The following is a 27,992-nucleotide window of genomic DNA, read 5'->3' as shown; positions in this document are numbered from 1 at the left end:
TAATGGTATAGAACGCGTCATAATAGAATAGAGCACAATAGATAAATTGTCGTTCTAATTGTGAATGATACATTGTATCAGTTTTATAAGTGCCATAAAAAACACTTGGCACGTGTTCATTAGATTCTTTTTAATAATATGCCTTTTTAGTCCGTTTTTAATCCATATTAAGCACGGTTTTATCGTTCATAATTAGACTGGGAATATTATTTTTCTTTAGATAGCCTACCATAGCCGGCTATAGGTAGAATAGATAGACACCTCATTAAAATATGAGTCATTATTGACAATCATAAATTAGTTTATATCTTAACATAATTAAACCTTTGCATTGTAATTTATTTATTTATTTATATGCTAATTAGGTATATTAATTAGGTTTTATATTATCAATATTTCAAAGCATTTAGTCAAGATATTTAAACAGAGGAAGGTTTAAAATATCCTCCCGCATGATGGAGACACAAAGGCCAGGTGACCCACCGGGCCCCTCAGTGGTGGCGGAGGCCCCTGAGGGCCCCGGTGAGGTAAAACGCAGCAGCTCTGGTGTGAAGAAACATCATCACAAACACAACCTAAAGCATCGATACGAGCTGCTGGAGACCCTGGGGAGAGGAACGTACGGCAAAGTCAAGAAGGCCATCGAGCGCCATTCTGGAAGAGAGGTGAGCATCTGCTGAATCAGTCAGTAGTTATTCATCTGAACTGGTATCTAAAAGTTTTATAGGTTCAAACCCTGCAAGGTACTTAATTATAGTAATGCCATGATACACGAGATGAAGAATATACATGAGAATATACCAGTATTGAAATCTTGAATCAATGAATCATTTGGTAAATGTACAGCACTGGCCTGGTTCTTGGGCCGGCTGTAGTTTGTCATTTAGAGTATCAGCTAAGCTATAATAATACGTTGTTGTGTTTGGCTCGTTTCAGCCCATTTCAAGGGAAGTCCACCCCACGAGTGCTCCGCACGCGTTCAGTGGTGCTAGAGCAGATGCTTTAAATCTTGTGTAAAGTTGCTTTAATGACCACAATGAAACGTATCACACTTCAAACATTTGACCGTTTCTGTTGCAGTTGGGTTCAAAGGTCACTGCTGACCGCTCACCATAATAATGCGACCAGTGACCTATATGTTAAAGACCTTGAGTTATGATCTTTGGGTCACTAATGAACCAGCATAGTTGACCTAGGCACTGGCCTAGTTGCCAAGTTATGCTGTGGTCATCTAGGTCAGGCAGGGCTTAAGTGTTCGTTTGTTCATTAATCAAACATACCGGATTCATTCGGCACGCTGCGGCACGTGGCTTTGGTTGATGTTTAACATTGCAGCTCGGTCACCGCAGAACCCAGAACAGCTGCTGGAAGCAATGAAATCTTGCTATTTTGCTAAAGTTCACCCAAAAATGAAAATTCTGTCATTGTTTTTCTCACCCTTATGTCATTCCAACCCTTTCTTCTTGTGAAGAACAAAAGATATTTTGAAAAACTTTTTGGTCCATTCAATGAAAGTCAAGGGTCTCGTTTTGTTCAGACCCCAGCGTTCTTCAGAGTATTTTCTTGTGGTCTGCACAAACCATGTTGTTGTTGCTAGTTCTTTCACCCTAGATTTGTTCATGGTTTTGAGTGTTAGCATCTGGCTGATTTGACTAGCTTCAACCTAGTGATTGAATTTGCACTAAATTACTGTAGAGTTTGATTGTATGTATGGGAAACTAACTAAGAATGACTGTTTGTTTACTTGTTTCGTTATTAGCATTTAGCATTGTTTTTTAACCTGCCGAATAGACCTGAAACACATTCTTTAGGCGTGACCTAGCAGTTGAAACAACCTCTAGTCATGTATATTTCCATGGCTACAATATTGTTGGTGGCTGTTATGAGCTGTACGCTGATATATAGCCTTCTTTTAGTTTAATAATTTACAATTCAGGCTATTTCACAACACAGTCTCACACACACACAGGTCTGAGTGTATCGGTGGGCAGTGTGCCATCAGAGTGTTGGCAGGCTGTTGAAGAATGTATGAGCGCACTCTAAAAGACCTAAAAATAAAATGGTGCACACACACATACATGTTTTTTCATTTACCTCAAACTCAGACGCATGGTAAAACATAATTTGTCATGCGTGTTTGTGGGCCCATAAACATGAAGTCACTCAGAGAGACATACGGTGTTGTTTTCTGGCACCAGTTTAGTGCGCTTAGCAGGAATTAATCAGAAAAACTGTTAACCAGCCGGACGCACTATCTGTAAAGAGTTATAGTGCAGACGTATGGATAACAGACATAGAAACCACTGATAACTGCTCACAGAGACTAAACATTTGAAATCACAGTCTTAAGACAGGCCTACATCCGTAAGAAAGAAAAATCACACTGCAATATTTTGATTCTTTTTCATACATTGCTTAAAGTGATAGTTCACTCAAAAATAAAATTTCTTCAATCATTTAATCACCCTCATGTTGTTTAAACCTGTATGACTTAGGGGCCGTTTTCACAACACCGTTTTCAACTAAAACTAGAAAGTTTTCGACTTTTGGCTGTTCATTTACAGGACAACTGCATTTTTGGGGCCTGAAAATGCTAACTTTTGAAAACAGGTTTCAAAGTGCAAGTTTTTGAAAATTAAACCGTTATCGTCTATGTGTAAGCTAACGAAATGCGAATTTGTGAAAACTGTGATATCATGTGCATATGTATAACGTGTTCAGTCTATAGGCGCATACTGTTTCTATACAGTATATTGTATAGAATATACAATATACTGTATATATATATATTTTTTTTTTGTGTGTGTTATATTTATCTATTTAAAGCACTGATCTGGAGTAGCTCTTGAAATTTCGTTGTGTTAATACACTGTATTCATGCAATGACAAATAAAGCTTGAACTATACAAAGTGACATCGCCAACTACTGGCCCGGAAGCGAAATACAGTGTTTTTTAATAGTTTTCGCATATCCATGTGAACAACGTTGTCGACTGTATGCGAAAAACACAAAACACAAATGAAACACAAAAGAAGCATTAGCGCCCCTTTGTGGCTTCGTTGAGAATGCACCATGTACTCGCATTGTGTTGTAAATTGCATTTCGACACACTTTACAATGCAGCAAAGTGTAAAAACTCACTTGCATACTTAAATGCATTTACCTGTTTTTTTTTTACATTTTAAATTGGGCTTTCACATATTTCACAATATGCGTTCACATATTGCCTTATAAATAGAATTTTTTAACGTCAGAATGCAATACCGCATCAAATTCACTTTTCATATTTGCATTGAGTTATAAAGGTATTCTGATTTTCTAGCGCAACAATGTTTGAAATAGAGTTTGTGTACCTAAGCGTTTGTGTTCGCAACTTGCATTGCATTATGAATAGCACTGAATAAAAGTCACAAAATCACAGCTGTGTACAGAGAAACATTTGTGGGTTTTTGCTTGCATAGTTAATACTTTTTTGACACATTTCGGAGTGGAACAATATGTGAAATTGCACTTGCATACTAAGAGGCATGTGCATACTATTAATCATATTTGCGTTCGGACATATATTGCAACACGTTTACATTCACATAGTTGTGTTGTAATAAACAGCAGTTTAAAACACGTTAGAATTAACGATGCATTTAATCAAACTTGCATATCTGAAAGTGTAATGCGTTCGGCAAATATATTAAAAACTTTAATGTTAGGTACGATTAATCGCAATTAATTACTGAAAAATGTGCGATTAATTCGTTATCTCGGTACTTAAATCAAATACAACTGCGATCTTCACTAAATCTCTTGGGATATGAAAGATCAATCTTCATAACCAGTCAATACAAGCAGCTCATATCATATTTAGTTTTGTGCCTCTCATGCAGTGATGTCCCTTTTGTTGCTGAACGTAATGTTTATTCTGCCATGATAATGCTTTACTATCTGTTATTATCACGTACACAGACAAACACAATGTTCTGACTGTTGATATATGCTACAATCCAGTTCTTGACCTCTACTCCTATGACACAGATAACCGAAGAAATTACACAACATATTTCTTCTTTATGGCTTTACCAGCCTGATTCAGCATAATGACCCGAGCAGACAGACAGATAGTATGTGTGTGTGTGAGCTCTCGCACGTATGAGGTCAGTTCTGTACGTGTTTGCATTGCATCTGAATGCACAAACAAGATCGGATGTCCACAGTACATAACGGTGAACATTCCTTCCACGGTGTGATGAACTGGTCACATGTCCATCATGTGTGTGTGTTTGTCTGTCTGCAGGCGAAAGGTCACTGACAAGTCAAGTAGACAAACATTTTAAAGTCCATCTTGAGGAGGAAATGAAAGCGTGATGGAAAATGAGTATCCTATACGGGGGCTAAAACAGCATGATAGAAATGCAACTGGCTCTAAATTCTGATCCAGGGTCAGTGAGACCTTCATATATGAGTCTCGGTCATCAAAGGGAAACAAAATGTTATGTTCGCAGTAGTGTTTTCATAGGAAGCTGGTGGCCTCTAGCGGTTGTAGGAGGCAGGGACAGTTTATTTCATGAAATGACTTATCCAGCATGTTGTAGGTGGTTTTCTGAGTGTTATGTAGTATTTCTGAGAGGTTTTAAGTTCAAATCCCTAACCCTTTGCAAACATCATTAATGAAATGCAAAAAGTCGTCTGCACTTTTATTGATCCTGTATTCTGTTCAGTTGGCTTCCACACAGATAAACAAATAAAAAGCTCTACTGGTCGGAATCCTGTTACTACCTCAGTGGGAACGCAGTCTTTTTTTCCTTCCTGGAGTTTATTTTAAACTCTCGCTCCTGCTGCGTATGAACAAACTGCGACATTAGTATTCCTGGCGTCTCCAGCGGACCTGGCGGGAGGTGAATACCTTCAACTGCACATAACTTCATGAGCTCATGGAAAACACTCCGTGATGGCTTTCCAATAAAGAGCGGGACTTGCCCCTTCTGCTTTTAGAGAACGGCCCTGGTTTCTGGATTTGTTTATGTCGTTTTATTCCACATAATCAGTTTTGAAACATTCCGCTTGGGCTTTCCTTTTATGGATATAGTCGCTGATTTACCTTCAGCTCCTCGGAAACATGTGGTTTTGGTTTCTCCGAGAAAAGCAGAGATTTGCCCGCATGCTCGCCATTAATGTGAAGACACTGTTCTGGGAATTACAGCGATGATGAGAAGCCACATGGAGGAGCGGATAGACCTGTTTTAGGGACCATTTGGGGCCCGTCAATGTGAATGACATCACGAAACAAACAAAGGACTTCCTTTTTTCCAATGAAGGTCTGTCATCGGCTGACTCGTTGTTCCATTTATTCTTTAAATGGACGTGTAGCACACGCCTGGGAGGGTGAGATAGGACAGAAATAGACAGGAAATCACTATCATTTCCTCTTCTCTCCTGATGACATCATCCATCAGTCTGTGAGCAGGGCATCTCCTCTCTGCCCACATCTTATCTCCTGTTCGAGTGCGTTTAGGTCATGTGATGGTCATATAGAGACATCAGTGCAGTGTCCTCAGGGCCCATGAGAGCCGAATAAACACACGAGAGAGCTTTCATTCCGCTTCCAAACATTGCACCCTCATTTTCCAAAAAAAAAAAACATCAGGAAAATTACACAGCAAGAGGCTGAAAATATGCTCAGTTGTGATGTGTTTATGGGATAATTCTGTGTGTGTGTGATGGGATGATTACACCTCTCCGTCTGAAGAATCTACTCAGGTGTTTTTCTGACATTCAAGAATAGAGTGTTTTTGTTTGAGTGGTTAGTGCACATGCTCAAACAAAAAGCCATGAAACGGTGGCTTATGCTGGCCACGCGCTTGAAGATTTTAAGATCCATTTTGGGCCTGATTTGCCCCCCCCTCAACGATTAGGCATGTCGAAACGGACTTTTTTCCCCAAAAAATACTCAATTGTGTGTAAAGCTACACAATTCTTGGTAAATTGAGAATCACATTTTTTTTGTGTTTAAATTAGGTAAAAAAGTGGTATTCTCCCACGATTCTGAGTGGACAACTAAATAAAATAACATGTAAATTATTAGAGGTTCTAACAAAATATTATTATGAATAATATTTTAAACTCTAAAACTCTTTCTTCTCTTCAGGTTGCCATCAAGTCTATCAAGAAGGAAAAGATTAAAGATGAACAGGACATGGTTCACATTCGACGAGAAATCGAGATCATGTCGTCTCTTCGCCACCCACATATCATCTCTATATATGAAGGTATCTATCTATCTATCTATCTATCTATCTATCTATTAATCAATCCACTCAAACTCAACAATGAATAAAACATACATTTCTAATGAATCATCTTTCATTGACTAATAATAGGCTTGTGTTGTGAAGGACAGTAAAGGCCTTTTGTTTTGTTCATGCATTCATTTTTCAATGAAACTAGATCAGCCTCAGTGAATATGCCCCTGCCCACTCCTGACCAGCATGTGTTTCAATGGTTAAGATCTCCAGAGAAGCCCTGTGTTGATGGTTTCTAAAGACGTTTTTGCTGCCGTCTGGTTTCTTCTGCTGGTTCTGTTCCACGGCGGGCCTGGCGAGCTCTCGGCGCGCTGAGTCGACGGTTTTCCGCTCAAAGTCTGTCTGGGTTTATAGGGCAGTTTATTTTTGAAGAGTTGCCGTATTCATCTTTGTTCTGTGTCATGACACCGCCTGTGTTGTGGTTGGCTCGACCCAAAGAAGGGAGAACACCTCTTTAAACGAGTCTCTGGAGTTACCAGCTTTAAATGAGTCTCCAGAGAATCATTTTTTTCTTGTGTCTGGTTTTGTCTTTCATTGCTCCAGTGTCAGAATGTCTTTCTCTTTTAATTTAATCTTGCCATGTTAAATTATGTTTATGGGTTTGGGCTGGTCGTGGAAATTTTCGGATAGAGGAATGAATGTGAATTGCTTGTGTACCCGTTTAGCAGCGTGAACTTTCCCAGAGGAACATTTTATTACTCAGAGGTTGCTCTTTAATTGCTCAGGAGATTTAGAGTTATGGTTAAAGTATCAAAAGTGTGTCAATTGTTTCTCCCAAAAATTCCACACAACTGAGACAATTGTTGACATACAGTAAGACAATAAAACTCAAGCTCATATTGAAATCTCTGACTTTGACTGGAGACTTGTTTGGCAAGTCTGAGCACAGTGTGAGACTTTTGAAATGACTGTGGTGTTGATTTGGTTATGCTATTTCAATAGTTCACTTTAGATATTCTACTATCTATGAATAACTTTCCATCTACTAGTCAACAAACCCTCATTACTTTGCAATTACATGTAAACTTACTCTCATTAGAGTATTAGTAGACTGTTAGGGTTAGGGTTTGTAGAAAAAATTGACATGTTCTTGCAATGTTACTTGTAGTAAGTAGAATGTCTGTAGGGGAGCATCAAAAATAAAGTGTTAGCAGATATTAAACAGACAGTCTACTAATACTTTAATGACTGCTAGTTAACATGTAGTTTCAAAGTTACTTATAGTCAATAGAATGTCTGTTGATGGACCATCCATATATAAAGTGTTAAAAGATATTAAGCAGACAGTCTACTAATACTCTAATGAGAGTTAGTTTACATGTATTTGCAAAATTACTTAGTAGTTAGTAGAATGTCTATAGTGGACTATCAAATTAAAGCATTATTCTTTTTTCCAGGGGAAACATCTGAGAATCAGGAGTTTGCATTCAACCTCATTGTGATCTAGGAGAAACACTTAAGATATTAAAGACCTCATTTGCAATTTCCTTTCCGACAGGCCACAGTGTATTTTTCAGATAGATTTTCTTACATGACTGTAGAATTTGTCGCCGAGCTTCAATATTTAGCACTTTGAGAAGACTGTGATTTACTGTTTTTGACACAGTAAATATGTTAACTCGGTTAACCTTTCTCTCTAAACTGTATTTGTACAATCTCAGAAGGCCTTGTGCTCACATTCCCTGCTGTTCTGTTGAAAGTGGCGGCGGACACAAGAGATTCTGTAAAAAGATGAGAACCGATTCTGGATGTGTGACAGGAGCCGGCGGCAGCGCCAAACGCTTGGGTGGGGTGATCCGTACGAGGATTTTTGGGGTTTTGCAGAAACAGCCACTTTCTGCTGTGTCGGACTGTAATTTGCTGTGTTTGTTCCTCTGGATTTTTCGGCTTCTCCTGGTCGTTAGTGGATTCTGCTGTGACTGATGAACTTTCTGGACTGGCCACTACAAAACAAAGTCTTTTCAATGTTATGCATCCTGTAGTTTTTTTACTTGTACTTTTTCATTGTGGGTTGCATTCTGAAGAAACAAGGCGCCACCGTACATGTTATTTTTGACTGGATGCCTCCTTATTGAAGCCTTGGCCTAAACTTGACATGGGTCACGATAACCAGCTGGCCTCAAAATGTATCTCGTGTTTTTTTTATATCCTTCTTTATTGTAATATATGTATACAAATATACATTTTATAATGCATTTCATATATATATATATACACACATATATGCAAAGATTTTCAACATGATGTTTTGTTTTATAGTGTTTGAAAATAAGGACAAGATAGTGATCGTTATGGAATACGCCAGTAAAGGCGAACTCTATGACTACATCAGTGAACGCAGACGCCTGACTGAGAGAGAGACCCGACACTTCTTCAGGCAGATTGTCTCTGCTGTGCACTACTGCCACAAGGTACGCACCTCGCTTATCTCTGTCTTTTCCACTCTATCTCTTTCTCAATCCCTTTCTCTTTCCAAAGAGAGCCTCATGTGTCATCAGGGTTCCTGCAGAGATGCACGCGCAGTTATTCGATGAAATCGGGCTGTGCATTGCGAATCTATTATCTTTGGCTCTTGTCAGTTTGGGAGGAATCCTGGAACAGACAACTGATTTGAAACAGCTTTGCATCATGGGTCACACATTTCAGCTTTTAGCAGAGCTGTCGATGGAGTAATAAACCGGCCAACTTTACATTTCCGTGAATAAGGTCTTTCCAGTTTCCTACAATCAGACCTTTTCTTTTCATTTTAATAGAGTTTTAAATTATCTTGATGCAAAGCTAAGCATAAAAATACACAGGCAAAAAAAGACTAGATAAAAAAACGCCATTGTAAATAGATTTTTTTTTTAAAAACGGTTTACACAGTGAATATTTATAACTGACGTTTCACCATTTTTGGGTGAGTTTTTTGTTGTTGTCACTGGTCTCGTTGCAATGCATTATGGGATTGCATTCACATATTTTATCATCAAAATACTGTCTAATTAGGCAGATCACTAGGTTTTGAAACCTAGCCAGTGTTTTGCATCACATCTAACAAATGACAGTCCTGCTCCCCATGATGCTCTGCTCAGAGTCAATCAAGGTCTCCATGGACCTGCACTGGGTGGGCTGGTTTGCAGCTGAAGATGACGTGATGTCATATTTCAGGGCAGGGGAGCTCCCAGACACCAGAGGGGAGGGTAATGAATCATCATCACCATGGGCAACCACAATGTGGGGGGACTTTTGGGTGGGTCCCGTCAGACAACACAAGAAAGCAGTCTGTTAAACTGTCAATTTATAGTCCATCTGCTAAAAGCAGTGCATGCTGAACACATGCTTCTTACATGGTAATTAGAGATCTGTAATGAACTCTCTCAGATCCCAAACCCCTTGTGACTGGGTTTCCGGGTGTGCTGTAACCCAAATGCTGTTTGTTACTTTAGAGGAAACACAAAGACTAACAGCACAATCATGTTCCAATCAAGAGCTGGTGTCTGAACAGAACTGTAATTAGATGTAGTGTTTGTGGAACAGATGTCAGTGGTTAATTGGTCATATTCTGTTGGCTATGATAATATTATCTCCAATCTCTGAAGTGTATTCTGACATTTTCTTTACAGAACGGTGTTGTTCACCGGGACCTGAAACTGGAAAATGTGCTACTGGATGAAAACGGTAACATAAAGGTGAGAATGTTTTTTAAGTTAGGTATGTCCTGAAACAGTTAGTATGTCCTAGTTCACATACGTACTATATATGGTATAACACATTAGGATTAGTGCATCCCAAATTGAACATTGAAAAGATGCTGTTTTCAGTAGGATTTAAATGTAAATGTGAACTAAAAAATTATGGGCTTCATTCATGAATCATGAACAGAACGTTGAATGAAACAATGAAGTGTTGAATGGAACAAACACTTACTAAACCAGAAAAATACAATTTTAGCTGCACTGGTTCTCTAAAACAGAACAACTTGTTTGTTGTTCATTCAGATTGCTGATTTTGGGTTGTCCAACCTGTATCATAAAGACAAGCTCCTCCAGACCTTCTGTGGTAGTCCACTCTACGCGTCCCCAGAGATCGTCAACGGAAGACCGTACTGTGGTCCAGAGGTGAGGCATGCTCAGATAAAGAAAGCTACACAAGCTGCTCTTTATGTTGAACTTTCTTCCAGGGTCATAATAACATGCTGGAATGGTTTACTACAGGCCTGCATGACGTGATGCACAGGCATAAACCCTTGAGGTTTGCATCATCGTAAATGAAACACCCCACAGTTTCATTATGTTAGCGTGTGAAATCCACTGTGAGCGGCTGTGATCTATCAGAGACAGTCTGTGTGGTTAGTGAAGCCTCGTTCTGCTCTTTGATGGGATTATCCTTCCACAGACCCCTTGGATCAGGCAAACACACGCTTGTGCTTCCCTACTGAACATGGAGCGCAGCTGGAGTTTCTTTCTCCAAGTATCTCTGATTATACATCCCAATCCTGGGTCAGAGTTAAAAGGCTCTTTAGAGCTTTACGTGTGTCTCTCTTGTGGTATACAGCCAAGGGCATTTTAAGATAGAAGTAGTTCAGTGTACTTTATAGACTTTAGGATGCAATAATTTGCTGCAATTTTCCTCAGGGGTAGAGAAAACACTACAATGTAGAGGATGTAATCAAAAAGCAAAACTTTGCAATCAATTAAATCAATAAAGTATCTTGCCATGGTGACTACCTTGAGCTAACAATCACTCAGGTCCATAAGTGATTTCCTGTGAACTGACAACTCAAGGACCTGGAAAACCATTCAGGCTGCTGTAGAGGTCATGAGATTTCTAGCCTACATACCTTGTCCTTTCACTCTACTGAAGTGTTGTTTATTCAACATTTAGCAGTAACTCAATGTTCTTTTAGAGTCAGCTGACATCAATGCCATCCATTATTTGTAGGTGGACAGCTGGGCTCTCGGGGTGTTGCTGTATACGCTGGTCTATGGCAGTATGCCGTTTGATGGAGGAGACCACAAAAATCTTATTAGGCAAATCAGCAATGGAGAGTACCGAGAACCATCCCAGTCATCAGGTACTGGAACTATTGAATTCTTTAGACAGTGTTTAGAATGATGTTTGTATAGAGAAATATATATTCGAGTAAACATGTCTTTGATTATGCTAAACAAGAAGCTGGTTTGGTCTTTTGTTTAGATGCTCGTGGCCTGATCCGCTGGATGCTGATGGTCAACCCTGAGCGGCGGGCCACGGTGGAAGACATCGCCAATCACTGGTGGGTAAACTGGGGATGGAAGACCAGTGTGTGTGACTGTGAATCGCAAAGGGATGCTGGCTCGCCCATGCTGGCTCGTCTCATTGACTGGCAGAACCGGACCGAGCCACGACCCACTAAAGCCATCCGGTCCGAACCATTCCTGCTTGTCCGTCAACGGCCAAAAAAGTCCAAGAAAGAGAATGATGTTGGAGTGTCCCACTGTAATGGAGAGGACAGCCTGGGCCTCAAGAGACCAAAGGGCATCCTGAAGACAAGAACCTCTGAAGAGCAACGCTCTCCAAGTCTGGAGGAGATAGAGTCCGGTGCGGGAACCCCAGAGAAGGAATCTGGGCCTGAGGGTGAAGAGGACGAAGAGGAGCAGAGGCTAACAGACGACTCTCCTACCAAGACGATTTCCATCCTTCCTAAGAAGGGAATCCTAAAGAACAACCAACAACGGGAATCAGGGTACTATTCTTCCCCAGAGCGCAGTGAGTCCTCTGACCTGCTAGGTGGCAACATTACACCTCTCGCCGCCAGCTCACCACCAAAGCGAGCGGTTGGTAGAAAAGGCATCTTGAAACGCAACGGGAAGTATTCTACGTATAGCGGCGCTCCTCCTATGAGTGTCCTTGGGGAACCAGCACCTGGCGATTCAGGTTTATCCCGCAGTCAGAGTCGCCCATCCAGTATTGTAAGGGAGGATAGCGACACCATCACCAACTGTTCCTTCAGCGGCGCTGACTGGCCCCCACCCAGAACCCGCCCCAACATCAGAGGCTGCGTGTCTGCGGAAAACCTTCTTCAGCTGGCCAACTTTAAAGGTCTCCAGGCAGCTCCTCCCCTACTTAGTGGTAAATTCAGTCGAGGATCACAGGGCTCTCCAGGGGATAACAGCAGTTTCTCTCTGTTAGGAGATCTTGATGATATGACTCAGGTGTACCAACAAGCCCTGGACATCAGCAACAACTTGTCATAGGGATAGGGGCCTAGAAAGAATGGAGGAGGAGCAAGTGGAAAGCGTTTGTTTGGCATGTTGTTGACGACCAGTGCAAAACTGGGATTCTATGAATGTGAGTCCTTTTTCAATGGGATGATATTGGAGGTTGTGTACAACCAAACCTTAAACCTAACTCCCAACCCTTAACCCTAATCATACCCTATCTTTTCTTACCTTAACCATACCCTATTTTATACATATTCAAAATTTGTATCAAATACAACTTGGGGAACTACAGCCTTGGGGGATTTAAGGTTTTGAAGTAAGTAAAAGTTAAGTTGGTACTCTGTGACACTATCCCCCTACAGGCAAGAAATGAAATTAAATGTTTACATATTAAGTAAAAAGTGAGTTAGCATCATAATAAGGCATCATGTATCAGCAGCCTTGATTAAACTAAAATAAGAGCCAACCGGAGTTTATCAAGCACCTTAAAACTCTCACAGAGCACATGTCATTTGTGGTCTTTACTTCCAAAAAAAAGAAAGAAACCAGGGTCTTGCTCCAAATGAACTGTTGTTGTGTATTATTTATTAATATTTTTGGTAGATTTAGTGATATAAAACTGGTGTGGTCTGGCAGTACTGGAAGAATTAGAAAACTCAAATCTCTCCTTGTCCTTGATTGGAACTGACATATATAATTATTTTTCTTTCTCGGTTATTGCGATATTTCATTTAAACTGCATTTGTAACGATCAAAATCATATTGATCCTATGAGTAGAATCATATCTATGGACTTATAGAAGTGCCCTTTTTTTTCTTTTTTTTATTCAAATTAAATTATGTATGTCATTTCCTTTAGGTGGAGAGAAATGCCAGAGGAAGCTGTCATCAGAACAGCGTTTTATCAATTTTAATTATTTTATTTTATTTTTGAGTTTGTATTGAATGCTTAGAAGAGGCCCAGGACCTCTGAACACAAAGCCAACTCTACAAAACTACCTGACTGCATGGTTAAATTTGCCCCACTACTAACGAGACTGGTGCTTTACAGTCCATTATTCAAGAAGAGGAAGAAGAAGAATAGTCAGTCTGTGATCAGCTTGAAAAGGAGTTTTATTTCCAGAACCTGTTGGGTAATTCAAAGTTCCAGTGTGCTGGATTAGTTGTTTCTGATTGAGTCCTGACAGGAACATGTGTGCATGTAGCATGTGTTTCTCTGGAATGATACTCTTGTGGTTTCTTGATTGGGTTAGGTGACTGTTTGGGGTTTCTGGACAACTTCACCATAACAAGGTTTAACACAAGGTAGAATTGTCAGACACAAGCTCAGCTCTAAAGAATGTTTCAGGAGAAGACAAGCTTGTTTGACTATTTCCAAAGGTTTTTGACTGTAGAAACATTGTCTTTCCCAATGTTTATCTGTTGATGGTTAGGGATCATAATTGCTCAGCTCTAAGAATAACGGATTATTGGTTCTCTGTTGAACTTTGATGCCCAAAACACTCCTGTTAGGGCTAAAAAAAACAAGAACGATTAGTTTCAAAGCTGTGATGAGGCAGCAAATTCCAAAGGCTCTTTAAAGGCATGTTTGGACTAGAGAGCTTCCCTGTGTCGTAGGTTTAATGGGACAGAAGCTTTATTGTTTCAGAATCTTTAGTCCTTTGTTTTTTGTCTACCTGCAGAATATAAGATGAATGAAAGTGCAATTTTATTTTTAAGACATGTTTTGTCTAAATGTTTTTAGAAGGTAAGTGTGAAGTAGCTGTAGAGAAAGAGGTATTTTACAAGGTGTGTTCATGAAAGCTTTTATGGATGGAGGACACTTTTCCAGTAAGAGGGACACATAGAATTATTCACTGGAAAGTATGACGTAGCTTTGTATTTTGCTGCATGAGAAGAAAGACTAGTGCAAGTGTAGAAATAGTGAGATGAAGAAAGTAGATGAAAGGATAAGGGAAGTATTTTGTACCAAAGAAGGTGTTTATGGGTAGAAATGTCAGACATTACTAGAGTAAAGAGATACTATCAGCATGAATGGAAAAATACAATTTGCACCAAAAATTTCAACTGAAAAAGTTAATGGGAGGCATTTTGTTCAAAGGAGGTTCTGGGTAGATATTATAGACACACCTAATGTGTATCTTATCGTACTGCATTTCTGTATTGCATTGTATTGTCAACTGGATTCAGTGATCAAATTATACTATGTTAGTATTTTTATGTTATTGCGCTTCTGTTTTTGATTCTCCAAAATATCGTTATTATTGATTTACCTTACAGAAGAACGTTGTGCGTATAATCAACGATCTCTCCTGATCTCTACAGGTTTTCAGTGCAAAAATGCAGTCCTAATGCTAATGTAAAGCATTTGCATTAAAAGACGATCGATCACAACTACTGCAGTTTTATCAGGGTCATTCGATGTGTTCGAAATCTCAAAAGCCGCCTCGCTGATCTGACCCAATATTTGGTGTCAAGATATTCACTATCAACCTTATTTGTCTTAATATTTTAGGACAAAGTTGAGCATACACTCAAATGTGCCATTGCTAACCATAGTGCCATCATAACTGAGAGTATAAGAGAGGCGGCCATTGCAAATCAAATGCAAACATACTTTCAGCCAAACTGGAAATACCTGGTGCATTTTAGTCAAAAGTCAGCATAGAGGAAAACTTGACTGGATATTAGTATTATGTTATTTATGCATTATTTTATTATGGTTAATTACTTTTGTTGGTCAATGCCATAATCTTTTTTGGGGTTTGGTATCAGTTTGAAAAACCTGGACTGCCAAGGTATTTTTCGTTCAGTGCCTTTGCTATCTTTTATGATTTTTGTTTAATTTTTTGATAATAAAATTATTACAATTGCATTTTTATACTATATTTATTGGTGGTGAAGCCATTTAATTTCATTTAAAAGCACTCATACAAAGTGTGCATGTGTGAGTGTGTTTAGACGCAAACAAACACTGAAAGACAACTGGAAGAGCAAAATAACAGAAAGATGGTGCATTGTGGTTGTGTTGTAAAGCTTTGGTTGTGTATTCAGCTGCTTTGGTTGTTGTTTGGTGGAGATATCTCACTAACCAGCATTGATTTGTACCACAGAACCAAATCTGTGTAAAACCAACTCAATAAATGGATCATTTCAAAGGAGCTGATATCTGTGTCTACTTTATTTGAGTGCATTAATGGTTTATTCTTGCATGCGTAAGTCAAGTAATATTCTGCATTTAATATTTAGTAGACCAATTAACATTTTGGATCACTGATTTGGATACCATTTTGTGTTAGACAGGTTTATAACAATATGAGTGTGAGTAAGTTATGACAGATGTCTCATTTTAGGGTGAACTACCCCTTTAAGCAGTTTTTTTTAAACAAAGATTTTACACAAGACCAGAGTATGGAAAAGTGCACATGAATAAGAGAGACAAGATCTGAAGGGAGAAATATATAAAGGAGAGGCAGCTGTCTTTGCCAGCTTTAATTTGATCCAGAGCTGCTCTCCAAGACCCAAGGAAACAGAACAAGAGACCATTTCAGCCGCGTGCCAGAGAGAAAAAGAAATTTAGCAGACCTTCTGCACACACCAGACAGACATAAATACAGTTGTCCTTGATTTTCTAGGTTTAAAAGACAATGTATGTGTCTCAATCATTTGTCTTATTCAGTAATAAACTTCCTAGGGAGTCCCATTGTCAAAATGGCAGAAAAACTCCCACAATGCACCTTAAAAACATATAGGCTAGGCATCAGCTACTCACTTCATTTACTTGCCAGATATGTTATTATGTTATTAATTTTTCTTAAATCTTAAAAAAGTGGAGATGTAGGAAGACAAAAGCACTATTCTGAAGGGATTTGTTTTCTACACTACAATTATTTGCATTTAGTATCCACATTGTATAGGCAAAACCTGACCCACAGGAAAAGTTGGTGATAAGCAGGTGGGCTGGATGGCCCGATTTCACTCTGAACTTGTTCTTTGATTCTGAAATACTGATCCAGGAACTGTGAGAGATTACACCTGATTATCTTCGCTAAATGGACCACACACACAGAAAGACAAGTCATCGCACACGCGCTAATCAATTCAAGATACGTATAAGCTCTTAGACGAAAACCTGATCGCACATATTCAGACTTACTGTATTGTCCACAACAGAAGAACAGACACACATCTGCTTTCTTCTTTCCTCTCCCCCTCCTCACGGCTCAACCTCTCATTCGCTTTCTCTCTCTGTAGTGGTTTGAGAAAGTTCCAGACATTCCTGAAAGGATTCCGTTCGGCAGCAACCAGTCAGCAATGAATTCCAGAATAGCAGGACAACGGCTAAAAATAGAGACGAGGACGATTTGATGAAAGAAGTCTTACAAAATATACTCTGGCGGCATGGTAGGAAATGATTATCATATCCAACCATAAAGATATCACAACAAAGTTCTAAGTAAAAAAGATTAGAAAAAAAGCAATTACTCTTATTTACAAAAAAGATACCATGGTAATATCACAATATTCCAAATACAAATTTTTTTGGCATTACTGTGAATACCCTTACAAAAAGTACTGTGGCTTTAATGGGGTGTCAGATAGCTTGGTTGAAATATACCATGGTACTGAAAATAATACTATAATATATATATTTTAATACTTTTTAATATACTGAATGGTTACCATACATAGATGGTATTTACACTGCACTCCAAGGTAATTCAACAAATAGCACCATAGCTACATGTCCAGAAATATACCTTTACAAAAAGTACTGTGGCATGTAAAATGGTACGGTGATAGAATCAGATGGTTATACTATGGTACTTTGAAATATATGCTACTATGGTACTAAAAATAATACCACTTACTTACGGTATTTACATTGTATTCTGGTAGTTCTAAAAATGCCATGGTACATGTCCAAAAAACATGGTAAAAGCATTATGAATGATTACCACATATATATGCCAATGTATTTACATGTTACTCCAAGGTAACTCAATGAATATCCTGGTATTGCCTAAGTAAATGTAAAAAAAACATGGTATGTATTACTATGTCAAAAAACGAATATAACCTTAGTACTTTAGACTATAGTACTTTAAAGCCATGTGCTATGGTACAGTATTTACATGGTTCTTCTAAGAATACCATGGTAATACCATGGTACATGTCCAAAAATCATGGTAGCATGGTACTTTTGATGTAATCCTGAATAATTACTATATTTAGTACCATTGTGTATGTATAAATCATGTACTGTACCATGTTTTTTATTCTTCCTGCTGCTTCCAAGAATATATCATGGCAGTATGATGTTAGTTTTTGTATTACATTATCATAATATTACCATCTGATACAATCAATGAACAATAGTACTTCTACAGTAGCTTTTTTGTAAGGTCTAGCAAGTGTCTGGCTGGCTGTAATACAGTTTCTGAGCTCCTGCTGTGTTTTAACCAGCGCTGTAAACGCTCAGTGAGGAGTATCATACAACCAAAATATTCACAGGAAGACATCTCTATCCCTGGATAAACTCCTGTCCATCAACTCAAGAGCTCTTTCCTCTGAAACGCTTTTAGCACCCATCGAGTGTTGTGTTCAGAACTTCTGTGGAAGTTAGGCCAGATCTTCTAAGGATGTTGGGAAGCCTTCATTTCCTCCATCCAACCACTTGTGCTCCATCTTTTGATATCCGTCTTAAAGCTGCGGGAAACACTCACTGATGCATAAAGAGCTTTATTTCTCTCATTGGTGGAGGAAGAAAGAGTTTTTGGAACATCTGCCCTATTTTCAAGAAGGAATGGAAACAGTTTTAAAGCAAACATTTGGGGTTGCAGCTGTGTTTTATTTGAGTCATTGATTCAGTACAATGACAGATAGGCATTAAAAATGGCCATGCAGTTCAACGAACCAATTCACAGTGACAGATTTGTTTACAAAGCTGTGAATCAGTTCACTTGTAGAGTTTAAAATCGTTAAATTTAGCATAGTGTTTACACTACAAATGCAATATGATTCTATGTGGTTGGTTTGAATGATTAGATCAAAATGCGTCACCAAAAGAGAGCATTTTTGTAACTTTTTAGTGCTGTTTACTTGTGATTGGGATGATAATATGGGGTCATTAAAATACATTTTCATAGGCCAAATAAATATATGAAGTAGATAATCTACTCTTTGTTTCTGAATGCATAGCCCAGCTACAACGCAGATTTTTTTCAGGGCTATTTTCTTTGATTAAAGCTTCTTTTATCCTTCTTTCCATTCCTCTCGCTTTCTCTTATTCAGCTTCCTTCAAATAAACTTTAACGTCTGAATCTGAGAGAGGAAAAGCGTTTATGCCGAGAGCAGTTTGGAAACGGTCTGTGAGTGGAATCTTTGAGATTTTATTTGTGGGAAAGCGCTAAAGAAACTGCTGATGGATTCTACATGCCGTAGATTTAAAGCCGAAGCCGAGAGCGTTTGGCATGTGAAGACTCTAGTTAACCTTCATTCAGGCGGGATTACAAGCGTGGTCTGATTTCAGCCCAGCCCATGATAAACGGGGAAATAGAGAGAGTTAGCCATAGGAAAATAAGATGTGTGACTGATTTGTCCTGTAAAAACTGTAGGAGTCTGTTCTTTAAAGACCCACTCCGATGAAAATAATGTTTTTCTAGGTGTTAACATGTTCTTGTGGCATTTTTCTTATGTTAGAGGACATATCTTTAGAAAAATAGGCTCAAAGTTGTATTTCTGAGTATTTCTACATTCAAATGGCTGTGAATCAGTAGCAGACGCAAAAATGCCGTTTGAAATAGACTGGAGTTGTGACGTAGTAACTCCACTGGGCGGGGCCACAAGCTCATACTCCGGTCCCAAGTAACAGACTTCCATTTGCTCATTCTCGCCATTCAGGTGTTTCGAAGAAAGTGGAGGCTCTGGCAAAGATGAAGGACTGCGATGAGTTAAAGAGATGGCAGCAGAGCCTGGTAAACCATCTGTACTGGTGTGCCATCTCTTCCTCATCGGGTGAAGAAGCTGTAGCTAAGTGGACATCGTTCAGTAATCATGTCCAGAACATCCACAGCCATGACAACGTCCTCTTCCCTGAGTGTCTGCACCCTGCCTTGGATGGAAGCCGCCCCAAAAAGTGGTTGAAATCAGGCATGTAATCTCAAGATCATGTAGTGTACTGGTATCCATGCTTTTGTTTGCTATAAATAATACATATCAACAATAATTTGCCAACTTGTTTGTGCTATTGCACAACTTTCCTAAAAGTGATATTGGATATGTGTAGGGAAAAATTATATTCTAATATTAATTCTATCACTATTTTAATTGCAGCATCAACGGCTTTGTTTAAACTGCAGAGGATTGTGTCAAACAAATACCTCTTAAAAGGTGTGGCAAAACTCAGCCCAAGGCACCAAACATCGGCCATTGAGGGTTTCCACAGCGTCATTCTGCGATTTGCCCCCAAAAATGTCGTCTTCTCCTACAGGGGAATGCTATGCAGGTAAACAGAATAGTCAATTTATTTGTTATTTGGAAAAGCACACACCTGTCTCTCACCTATATTCTTGGTTGAATCCAGGTTGGAATTTATTCTTTTTTTTTTTTGGAATGGCCATTTTATATATTTGTGATTTCAGGTTGTATCTCGCTTCGCTGCATTTTAATGAAAATGGAAACAGGGAACAGCTGACGTCTAGAGACGGAACACCAGCATACAAGATCAAATACCCCAAGCACAAGAAAGGAAAACACACGATCCAGCCACTGAAGAAAAAACCATCATATGGTAGATTAAAGACATATCAATAATTGTTTTATTTTTCATTTATTTTTTTGGTACATACAGATTAATGATTATCTTTTCTTCCCAGCCTATGTGGACAACCTAATGCGCGTCTTCTTCGACGAGGTGCTGCATGAACCAGCAAAATTCACTGTTGAGCTTCAGGAACTGAATATCCCAGACACCCTGTGTTCACAGTTCCACAGACCAGACAAGCAAGAGGCTGTTGCTGCCTATGTATCTCGCTTCAGCCACTGATGTACTTTATTTATTTAGCGTCTTGGCAGACGTCAAACACAAATGTCATGGCAGTCTATTCTGGTTGATTATTTTAATTCATATGATGTTTAATTTCAATCATTAACAGACAGTGCCTGGAGTCAGGGTCAGGACAACACAGAGAGGATATTAATATTAACTGTGTGTATATATATATATACACTCACCTAAAGGATTATTAGGAACACCTGTTCAATTTCTCATTAATGCATTAGTGTGGTCCTGGTCAAGACAATCTCCTGGGGCCTCATTTATAAAACTTTGCATAGGATTTGCGTCAGAAGTGGCGTACGGATGAAACATAGGACGTGCGTACGCACAGAAATATTTGGATTTATAAAACCGTGCGCACGCACATCCTACGCATTTTTCCCTTAATAAATCACAATCAATTCTAAATGTAGCGCAGCTTTTGCGGCTTCTATTCCGTGAAACGCCCACAAGTTAATATTCATCGATTGCGAAATCATGGCAAACACAGAGAGGAAAGCCAAGAAACGTAACTTCTTGTGCGTCATTAGGCATTGTGATGGCATCATGGCATTTTATTACCATCCATATTTTTATAAATACCAATTATTGCGTAGAGAGCGGAGTACGCCTTCTTTTGTGCGTACGCAACGTTTATAGGGGGTCAAACACAGTATTAGTATGGTGTTCCTAATAATCCTTTAGGTGAGTGTGTATATATATATATATATATAGAGAGAGAGAGTTATAGTTTTATAATTCAAGAGAATAGTAAAGTCCAATTTTTTTCAAAATCTTTTTATTTCTTTTTTTATTTTTTTATTCTTCATCTGAAAAAAGGCAATCATCTAGTGGTGTAAGAAGCCAACATAATTTCCCTCAGGGTCTGGATACTGCTGGTGGATTCTGACCACGACACAGGATGGGATCACTATCCTATTGCCATGGCCCAAGTACCCCCACACCCAGCTGACAAACTGGCGGTAGGCCAGATACCTCCTCTGCCTGGGAAAAAAATGCAAGATTGTAACTACTGTATATACTTAAATTTATACTTTGATAATAATATAAATAAAATGTGATTAATGTTTTAGTAAATCATTATTTGTTTCAATATTTTGTACTACTAAAATCCGAAATACAGACATTTTTGAGACAACACAATGTGGGATCTTGTGATTTCTCCTATGCATCTTTTGATGTGCATGAACTGTTTAACAGTATTTTACTTACGCATTATAAACATTTACTAGCATAGGGCCATGGAGGGCTCTGAAAATATTGAGGGCATTTTCAAGTGCATATTCAAGTGCTTATTTAAAAATAGCTAAAAAATATGATCGGAGTGGGACTTTAGGAGTTATTGGCCTGAAATAGTCAATTCAAGAGATTACAAAAACAATAACGTTACCATTCTGATACATCCACTTGTAGACGACTAGATCTATGTACGTCCTCTTGTTCCTCGTCCGAGCTGGCATCTGGCTCAAAACTGTACGGCTGGATAGCTCCAATATTGTTCTCCATTTTTGTTGCACCGGTATTGACAGGTTGGGGATGTAAGCTAGCGGGAGAGACAGAGCTCTCAGCAACGGGGAGGGGGAGGGTCGTCCCCATGCCTCCGTGCCAACGGCTCCGCCCACAACGCAGAGGCGAATTTCTAATGGGCTACTGCCGCTCTGCTGAAGCGAAGTCCCAGAAAACGGCACAGGTTTTGTGATTTTGGCTAAAAATGGCATAATCATAATTTAAAGACCACTGGGAATGTTTAAAAATAGCTAAAAAATATGATCGGAGTGGGACTTTAAGAGCTCACTAAAGCCTAAGAACACCAAGAACCGGACTGAGGCAGTAATATGTGTCCCACACCTCTTTCTTTCTTTTCATTTCTTGTTCACAGTGGAAACATCTCTCAATTTGCTTTTTCATTTTCATTTAAAACGTCCATATTGTGTTGTCTCAGTGAAGTTGTGTATTCATTTAGAAATTATGTGGGATGGACTAGATTTCATCCATCATGCTATAATATTTTTCCTGCTATAATATTAGTGCTATGATATTTTCCCCAGTCTTATTTAGAAATGGAAAAAATATACATTTTTGACTTAAAAAAACCCATTCCAAAATCATAAATCCCCCCCCCCCCCCCCCCCCCAGGAAAATCAATTTAATATATTTTTGTTCAATAATATTTTATATAGGCTAATATATTATTTCGAATTTTGAGGGGATTTTATGATAATATGCAATATTTATACAATTTGTATGAGCTGTTTTTTCCATTAAAATTAATATAAATCTTTTTTTTAAATATATATTTCAGATTAAAATAGAGTGAAGGCCTTTAACAGATCTGAATCATGTCCATGATTTTTTTTGTCCATGATTTTTGTCCAAGTGTCATCCCATTCCAATGAAGCGAAAAAATTAAAAAAAATTAAAAAAAATTTGGCCAGTTCTGACCGAAGAGGCCCAGAGGGTTAAAAGGGAGAATCCACAAGATATTAAAGAAATCATACATATTAAAGCACAAGATAAACCAAGCTGAATGTGCAACAATGGTAATGAAGAATGCCGGAGAATGAAAGGCTCACGCCACAAAATAGACAGACAGAAGCAGCGGTGACCCGACAGAAGAGGGATGGGGTTCAAGGACACTCAGCTGAGAGCCAGTAGGGTATTCGCGGTGGTCTCTACCTATCAAAGTTAAAGGTTTATGATGCCAGATTTGGCCCTTGTGGTTCACAGCTCTTGTAAAATTCTGAGGTCACCTCTCTAAAAACACACACAGTCTTTATCTCTTTTCCATGAGGTTACAAAACACACACATGCATTATTGCTCTCACTCAACAAATCTCTCACTATCCTGAGTGTTTGCATTTAACATACCCCCGGTTTCACAGACAAGGCTTAAACCTAGACTAAAATGCATGTTTGAGCTGTTTTTACTGAAAAAAACTTGCACTGACATATCTTAAAATACATCAGTGCCATTGTTTTGTCTCAGGATGCACACCAGTATTTGAACTAAGGCATAATCCTGGCTAAATCTAAGCCCTGTCTGTGAAACCAGGCCAAAGTCTAATAAATGCTTTAAGTACTGAGTTGGGCCCAGCAATTTTAATTATAATAGCTAACGTTCTAAGAGGATGGAAGCCGATTGTGACTCTCTGAAATACATTATTTTATGCAGTAACAGTCAAGTTCAAGCGCTTTCTGCAGGTTACATCGTTTCGCCAGTAGGTGTCGACGAGTGACTGTATGAGTGAATCAATCATTGAATAGTTAATTCAACCGATTTATTAAACAACACCATTCATTAGGTGTGTTCGACTTAAAGAGGCGCTGCTCAGACCGATCAGTGTATGACATCAAAGTACAGCGAAAACAATTCGAAAGCATACAGCTTTCTAAAAGCTTTCTTTGTGCTTTGATGTCATACATCGATTGGTCTGCAAAGCGCCACTTCAAGTCGAACACACTTAGAAAACTTTGGCAGACTTCAGACAGACTTTTAAGGCAGTGTCACCGTTTAATGATCTACAGCAAAATAGAGAAAGCTTTTGGTGAAAAATAAGCTACTATAGTAATTTCTTGCTAGAAATGACATCAAAAGTGGAAAATGGAAAAAAAAAAACTTACATTTACACACACTGACCACCAACCACAACTTTCAGATGCCATATTTTATTTTTGACTTAACTATCACGGAATGGATTGTGGGATATCAAAGGCAGTGAAGGATACATACACAGGATAAATAGCGATCAGATGAAGGTGTCTCAGGAGACAGGAAGTAAAGCGAACATTGGATTCGGACGTGCCTTGATACCTTCATACCTTGTAATGCGTCCTCCGAAGGCAGCATTTCTAAATAGGGATGCAGCCCTATTGATTCATTAAATAATTAATTCAACATGTCCGTTCAACAACACAGATTAATTCAGGAACTAATCATGAATAATTCATTCATAAAGGCAGAAAACGGTTTTGTTCTGAATGAGTTGTTGCACGAATCAGTTGAATGAATGACTCAGTGATTATTTCATTCAGCTGAGTGTCTTAACACTGATTTATTCAGGAAAAGAGTGGGTGCGTTTATGAATGAATCATTGAATCATTAATTCAACCTATTAGTTCAACAACACAGAATAATTTAGGAGCGCCATTCCTCGCGTGTTGCATGGAAATGCAGAATTATAATTGATTCTGCTTTGGCTTCATTTGAAACTATTACGAAGGAGAAATTAACAAAGCAACTGGCAATAAGTGTGTTGAAAATTCTCAATATTCATTTTATGGAAATGTTGTTTAGAAGCAAGATCACAATCGTTCCGAATATCATGGGGCTCGTTGTATTTGTGTGATTCAGCAGCCTATTTTCCCCGAGCGTGTGAGAACAGCTATTTTGGGAGGGAAAGTTTAAGATACAATCTTCCTTAGCTGTCACGAAGGGAGGAAAACTCCTGATATCAAAGCTAAATTGGCCTTTCTGAAATTACCCTTTATGACGGATGGCGCTCTGGCCCGCTTTTCTCTTAAAAGGGAGGGATTTATACTCTTTACTCTTCTGTAAAACAGCAGTGAAATTTTGCTGGGAAAACAAATGAAGAGATAGTCTTTTGAAAAGCAATCCCTCTCTCAGCGGTCTGACCCCCCCGTCGATCGGGCAGGCTGATGAAAGATTCCCTCCTCCTTCCCTTCCTTCCATCGCACGCAACTCTCGGGAAAACCTGAGAGGAGGAGAACGGGGTCAGGAAGACAGATGGAAGGAGGGCTGAGACAAGAGAGGACAGGAGATGCAGAACGAAGGAACGAGATAAGGAGTGAGATGTTCTCAAGATAAATATAAACCAGCAGGTGACAAACTTAAATGTTTTTTATATGCGCCAAAGCGTTACGAAACGGTACTGCAAAATTAATGCCTGATTTCAAACAGCCCCCATTAAATCAGATTGTCATTTTCATACAGTGATATTTTAATTAGGTTTTTGATTACATTTTTTAAATAAATAACTAGATTTACTGAAATGTATAAAGTTGCCAAATATTAAAAACATTATTAAAACAACAGTAAAATTATATGATCAATAAGTTATGACAACATACTTTTACATAGCTTTTTAACTCGTAAAAATAATTTTAAACCTTTTTTAAGTTATACAACTATGTTCAGTCAACTCAATATATTACATCAGTTAAATGTAATTTAAGTTGAAATTACTTAAACATCCAAGTTGATTGTACTTTAAGGCAGCAACTTTTTTTTCAACACATTCTCATCCCAAGGCGTCATTTTATTCACACTTTTGACCATGCTTCCAAATCCGACGCGCATGGCATCTCAGGTAGATGACGCTCATCCTCGGGCGTCATCTAACGCCATTAGCATCAGTTAGATGACGCTTCCGTTTTTAGCGTCAGTTACATGACGCTTCCGTTATGGGTAGGTTTAGGTCTGGGGAAGGGTTAGCGTCTCATATTGGCGTCGGATGTTGAAGCATGGTCAACAGCGTCAGTTAGATGACGCCTTGGGATTTTTACATATATTATAAAAAATAAAAAAAGTACATTACAATGTAATCAATACGTAAAATAATAATAATAATAATAATAAAATATATATATATTCATAGGAAATAGGAATAATCATAGGAAAAGCACATTCATTGGCCGGTAAGAAATATTTATGACTAGTACATTTTTTCAATTGATTGAAAAGTTCATTTCTCTCCAGCTGGAGGTTCAAACGCTGTTTCTCCACAGACGGTCTGAATGAAGGCGTGGATCTCGTCCAGCTCTGGTTCTCAGTTGATTTATGCTGGTCTCTATCAAAACACGAGTGCTGAGAGCTTTTGGGCTTGTCTTCGCGAGCACCTGCAGGCTGCTTTCTGCCTCTTTAAGTCTTTGAGAAGTTAAATGTTTAAGCATTTTAGTCATGAAAACATCAAAGCTGGTAATGAAGGGCTTCTCGCTCTTCAAACAGCCATCAATCGCACGGTAATCATAATCCTGCGAGTGTGCTAAACGGCAGAGATTAACACACTGCCTCACATTCCTTACAGCTGACTTCACCCTCTCAGACTTTACCTTACAAAACAATAACTTAAAGATCCAACACAATCTCATGAAAGTGTGTATCTACACCACGAATGTTATTTCTCGTGCCATTTATACGCCAAAAATTGTGTTATGATCTCAACCTGTGGTGTCATGTTAGAAGCAGATATGTTAGCTCTGTTGCAAACCCAAGTGAACATAGACAGTCTGTTCTGGCATCATAGATATACCCAATGGAAACATTTGTTGACCAGCAAAACTATGTTGTCTTATAAGACAGATTGCATGTAGACTGCATGTTTCCTTTGTGTGTAAGGCATGTACAGAATGCATTCACACACTCAGTGAAATTTGAAGACACATATCACATTCAAGATAACATTCAAGATATTAATATACAAAGAAATTGTGTTCAGAATTAGATGAAAAATGAAAATATACACAGTTGATGCTAATAAAACGTTTACTTTGATTTCAGAGCATAAGAATACAACACAGCTTCATGTTGGGTGTTTCTTTGCCTCAATGTCATGCATTAAAATCATGCATTGCACATTTCACTGTGGGTTATCCCACTGAGAATAATTAGTTATTGTTATTTTGGCTATCTGGAACTAATAAAAAGAAAATATTATCACTGAATTCATTGTATTAGAATGAATATACTTTACACAGTTATTGAATTGAACCAATACTGAACTAACTTGAGATGAATAATGACACTATTGTCTTTTTTGAGCTGCTTTACAGTTTAATTGTTTGTCGTATTTGCACAAGCTTAGATAATAGATTCTGTTGTTTTCCTGTTTATTACTGTGAAGCTGCTTCGAAACAATCACTTTTGTAAGCGCTTTAGAAATAATGGTGGTTTGACTTGGTAAGATTACATTTACTTGAATAAATATGAATGAGAGAGAGAGATTGTGTATGTGTGAATTACTTGCATCTGTGCAGTGTCTCTTTTAGCTGTGGTTTTACATCGCTTAATAAACAGTGGTGTTACCATCTTGTTGATGAGAAATATAATGTAGCTTTTCAGTAGCAAAGCTATTTTACCGATAAAAGTCATGGGTGCATCATGACTGTCAGTAAGTTTCTGTGCTCCTGATTGGCATTCCACACACACACGCACACACACACGCACACACACACACACACACAAACAGTGCAGTTTTACACACACACATTCCAATCTAATCAAACATATATCTTTTAGCCTGAAATGTTTGTTGTAACATTATCCAAGCACAGAGTCGTGTTAAATCTCCAATACATTTATTCAATCAATATGAATCAAGTATATGTTTTACAATCAAATTTTTACTCTGATCAGATTTTTTTTCTTATTTATTTACGCTACATATAAATTGGATGTGAAGAAATCTTTGTTAATCTATTTCAAAATCACTGGTCAA

General features: G+C 38.4%; 2 protein-coding genes across 2 annotated transcripts in view; both read left to right on the top strand.

Annotated features, from left to right (window-relative positions):
- The window catches only part of nuak1b (NUAK family, SNF1-like kinase, 1b), a 16,106-nt gene extending 466 nt beyond the window's left edge, over positions 1 to 15,640 (top strand). The window contains exons 1-7 of the mRNA XM_077210147.1: positions 1 to 665; positions 6,141 to 6,261; positions 8,554 to 8,705; positions 9,900 to 9,965; positions 10,275 to 10,394; positions 11,218 to 11,350; positions 11,473 to 15,640. The exon at positions 1 to 665 is cut by the window's left edge and continues 466 nt beyond it. Coding sequence (XP_077066262.1) covers positions 453 to 665; positions 6,141 to 6,261; positions 8,554 to 8,705; positions 9,900 to 9,965; positions 10,275 to 10,394; positions 11,218 to 11,350; positions 11,473 to 12,512 — 1,845 coding nt within the window. The 5' untranslated portion in view covers positions 1 to 452 and the 3' untranslated portion in view covers positions 12,513 to 15,640. The remainder of the gene's footprint in view (positions 666 to 6,140; positions 6,262 to 8,553; positions 8,706 to 9,899; positions 9,966 to 10,274; positions 10,395 to 11,217; positions 11,351 to 11,472) is intronic.
- A 3,746-nt stretch (positions 15,641 to 19,386) lies between these two features.
- Positions 19,387 to 21,615, top strand: LOC143720590 (uncharacterized). Its single transcript, XM_077210146.1, has 4 exons — positions 19,387 to 19,631; positions 19,815 to 19,986; positions 20,123 to 20,271; positions 20,357 to 21,615. Exons 1-4 carry the CDS (start codon positions 19,415 to 19,417, stop codon positions 20,524 to 20,526), a joined length of 708 nt encoding a protein of 235 aa, XP_077066261.1. The 5' UTR covers positions 19,387 to 19,414; the 3' UTR covers positions 20,527 to 21,615.
- Positions 21,616 to 27,992: the final 6,377 nt, after the last annotated feature.

This window comes from Siphateles boraxobius, unplaced genomic scaffold, assembly GCF_051911475.1.
Source record: "Siphateles boraxobius isolate OS27281-9 unplaced genomic scaffold, OSU_SipBor_1 65, whole genome shotgun sequence".
Lineage (NCBI taxonomy): Eukaryota > Metazoa > Chordata > Actinopteri > Cypriniformes > Leuciscidae > Siphateles > Siphateles boraxobius.
This window is presented reverse-complemented; position numbering and strand designations above follow the sequence as displayed.

Coding starts and splice junctions, on each gene's coding strand:
- LOC143720590 (XM_077210146.1), top strand. CDS start 19,415: ATGAAGGACTGCGATGAGTTAAAGAGATGGCAGCAGAGCCTGGTAAAC. Junction 19,632..19,814: donor CAAAAAGTGGTTGAAATCAG/GCATGTAATCTC, acceptor TTTTAATTGCAG/CATCAACGGCTTTGTTTAAA. Junction 19,987..20,122: donor TACAGGGGAATGCTATGCAG/GTAAACAGAATA, acceptor TTGTGATTTCAG/GTTGTATCTCGCTTCGCTGC.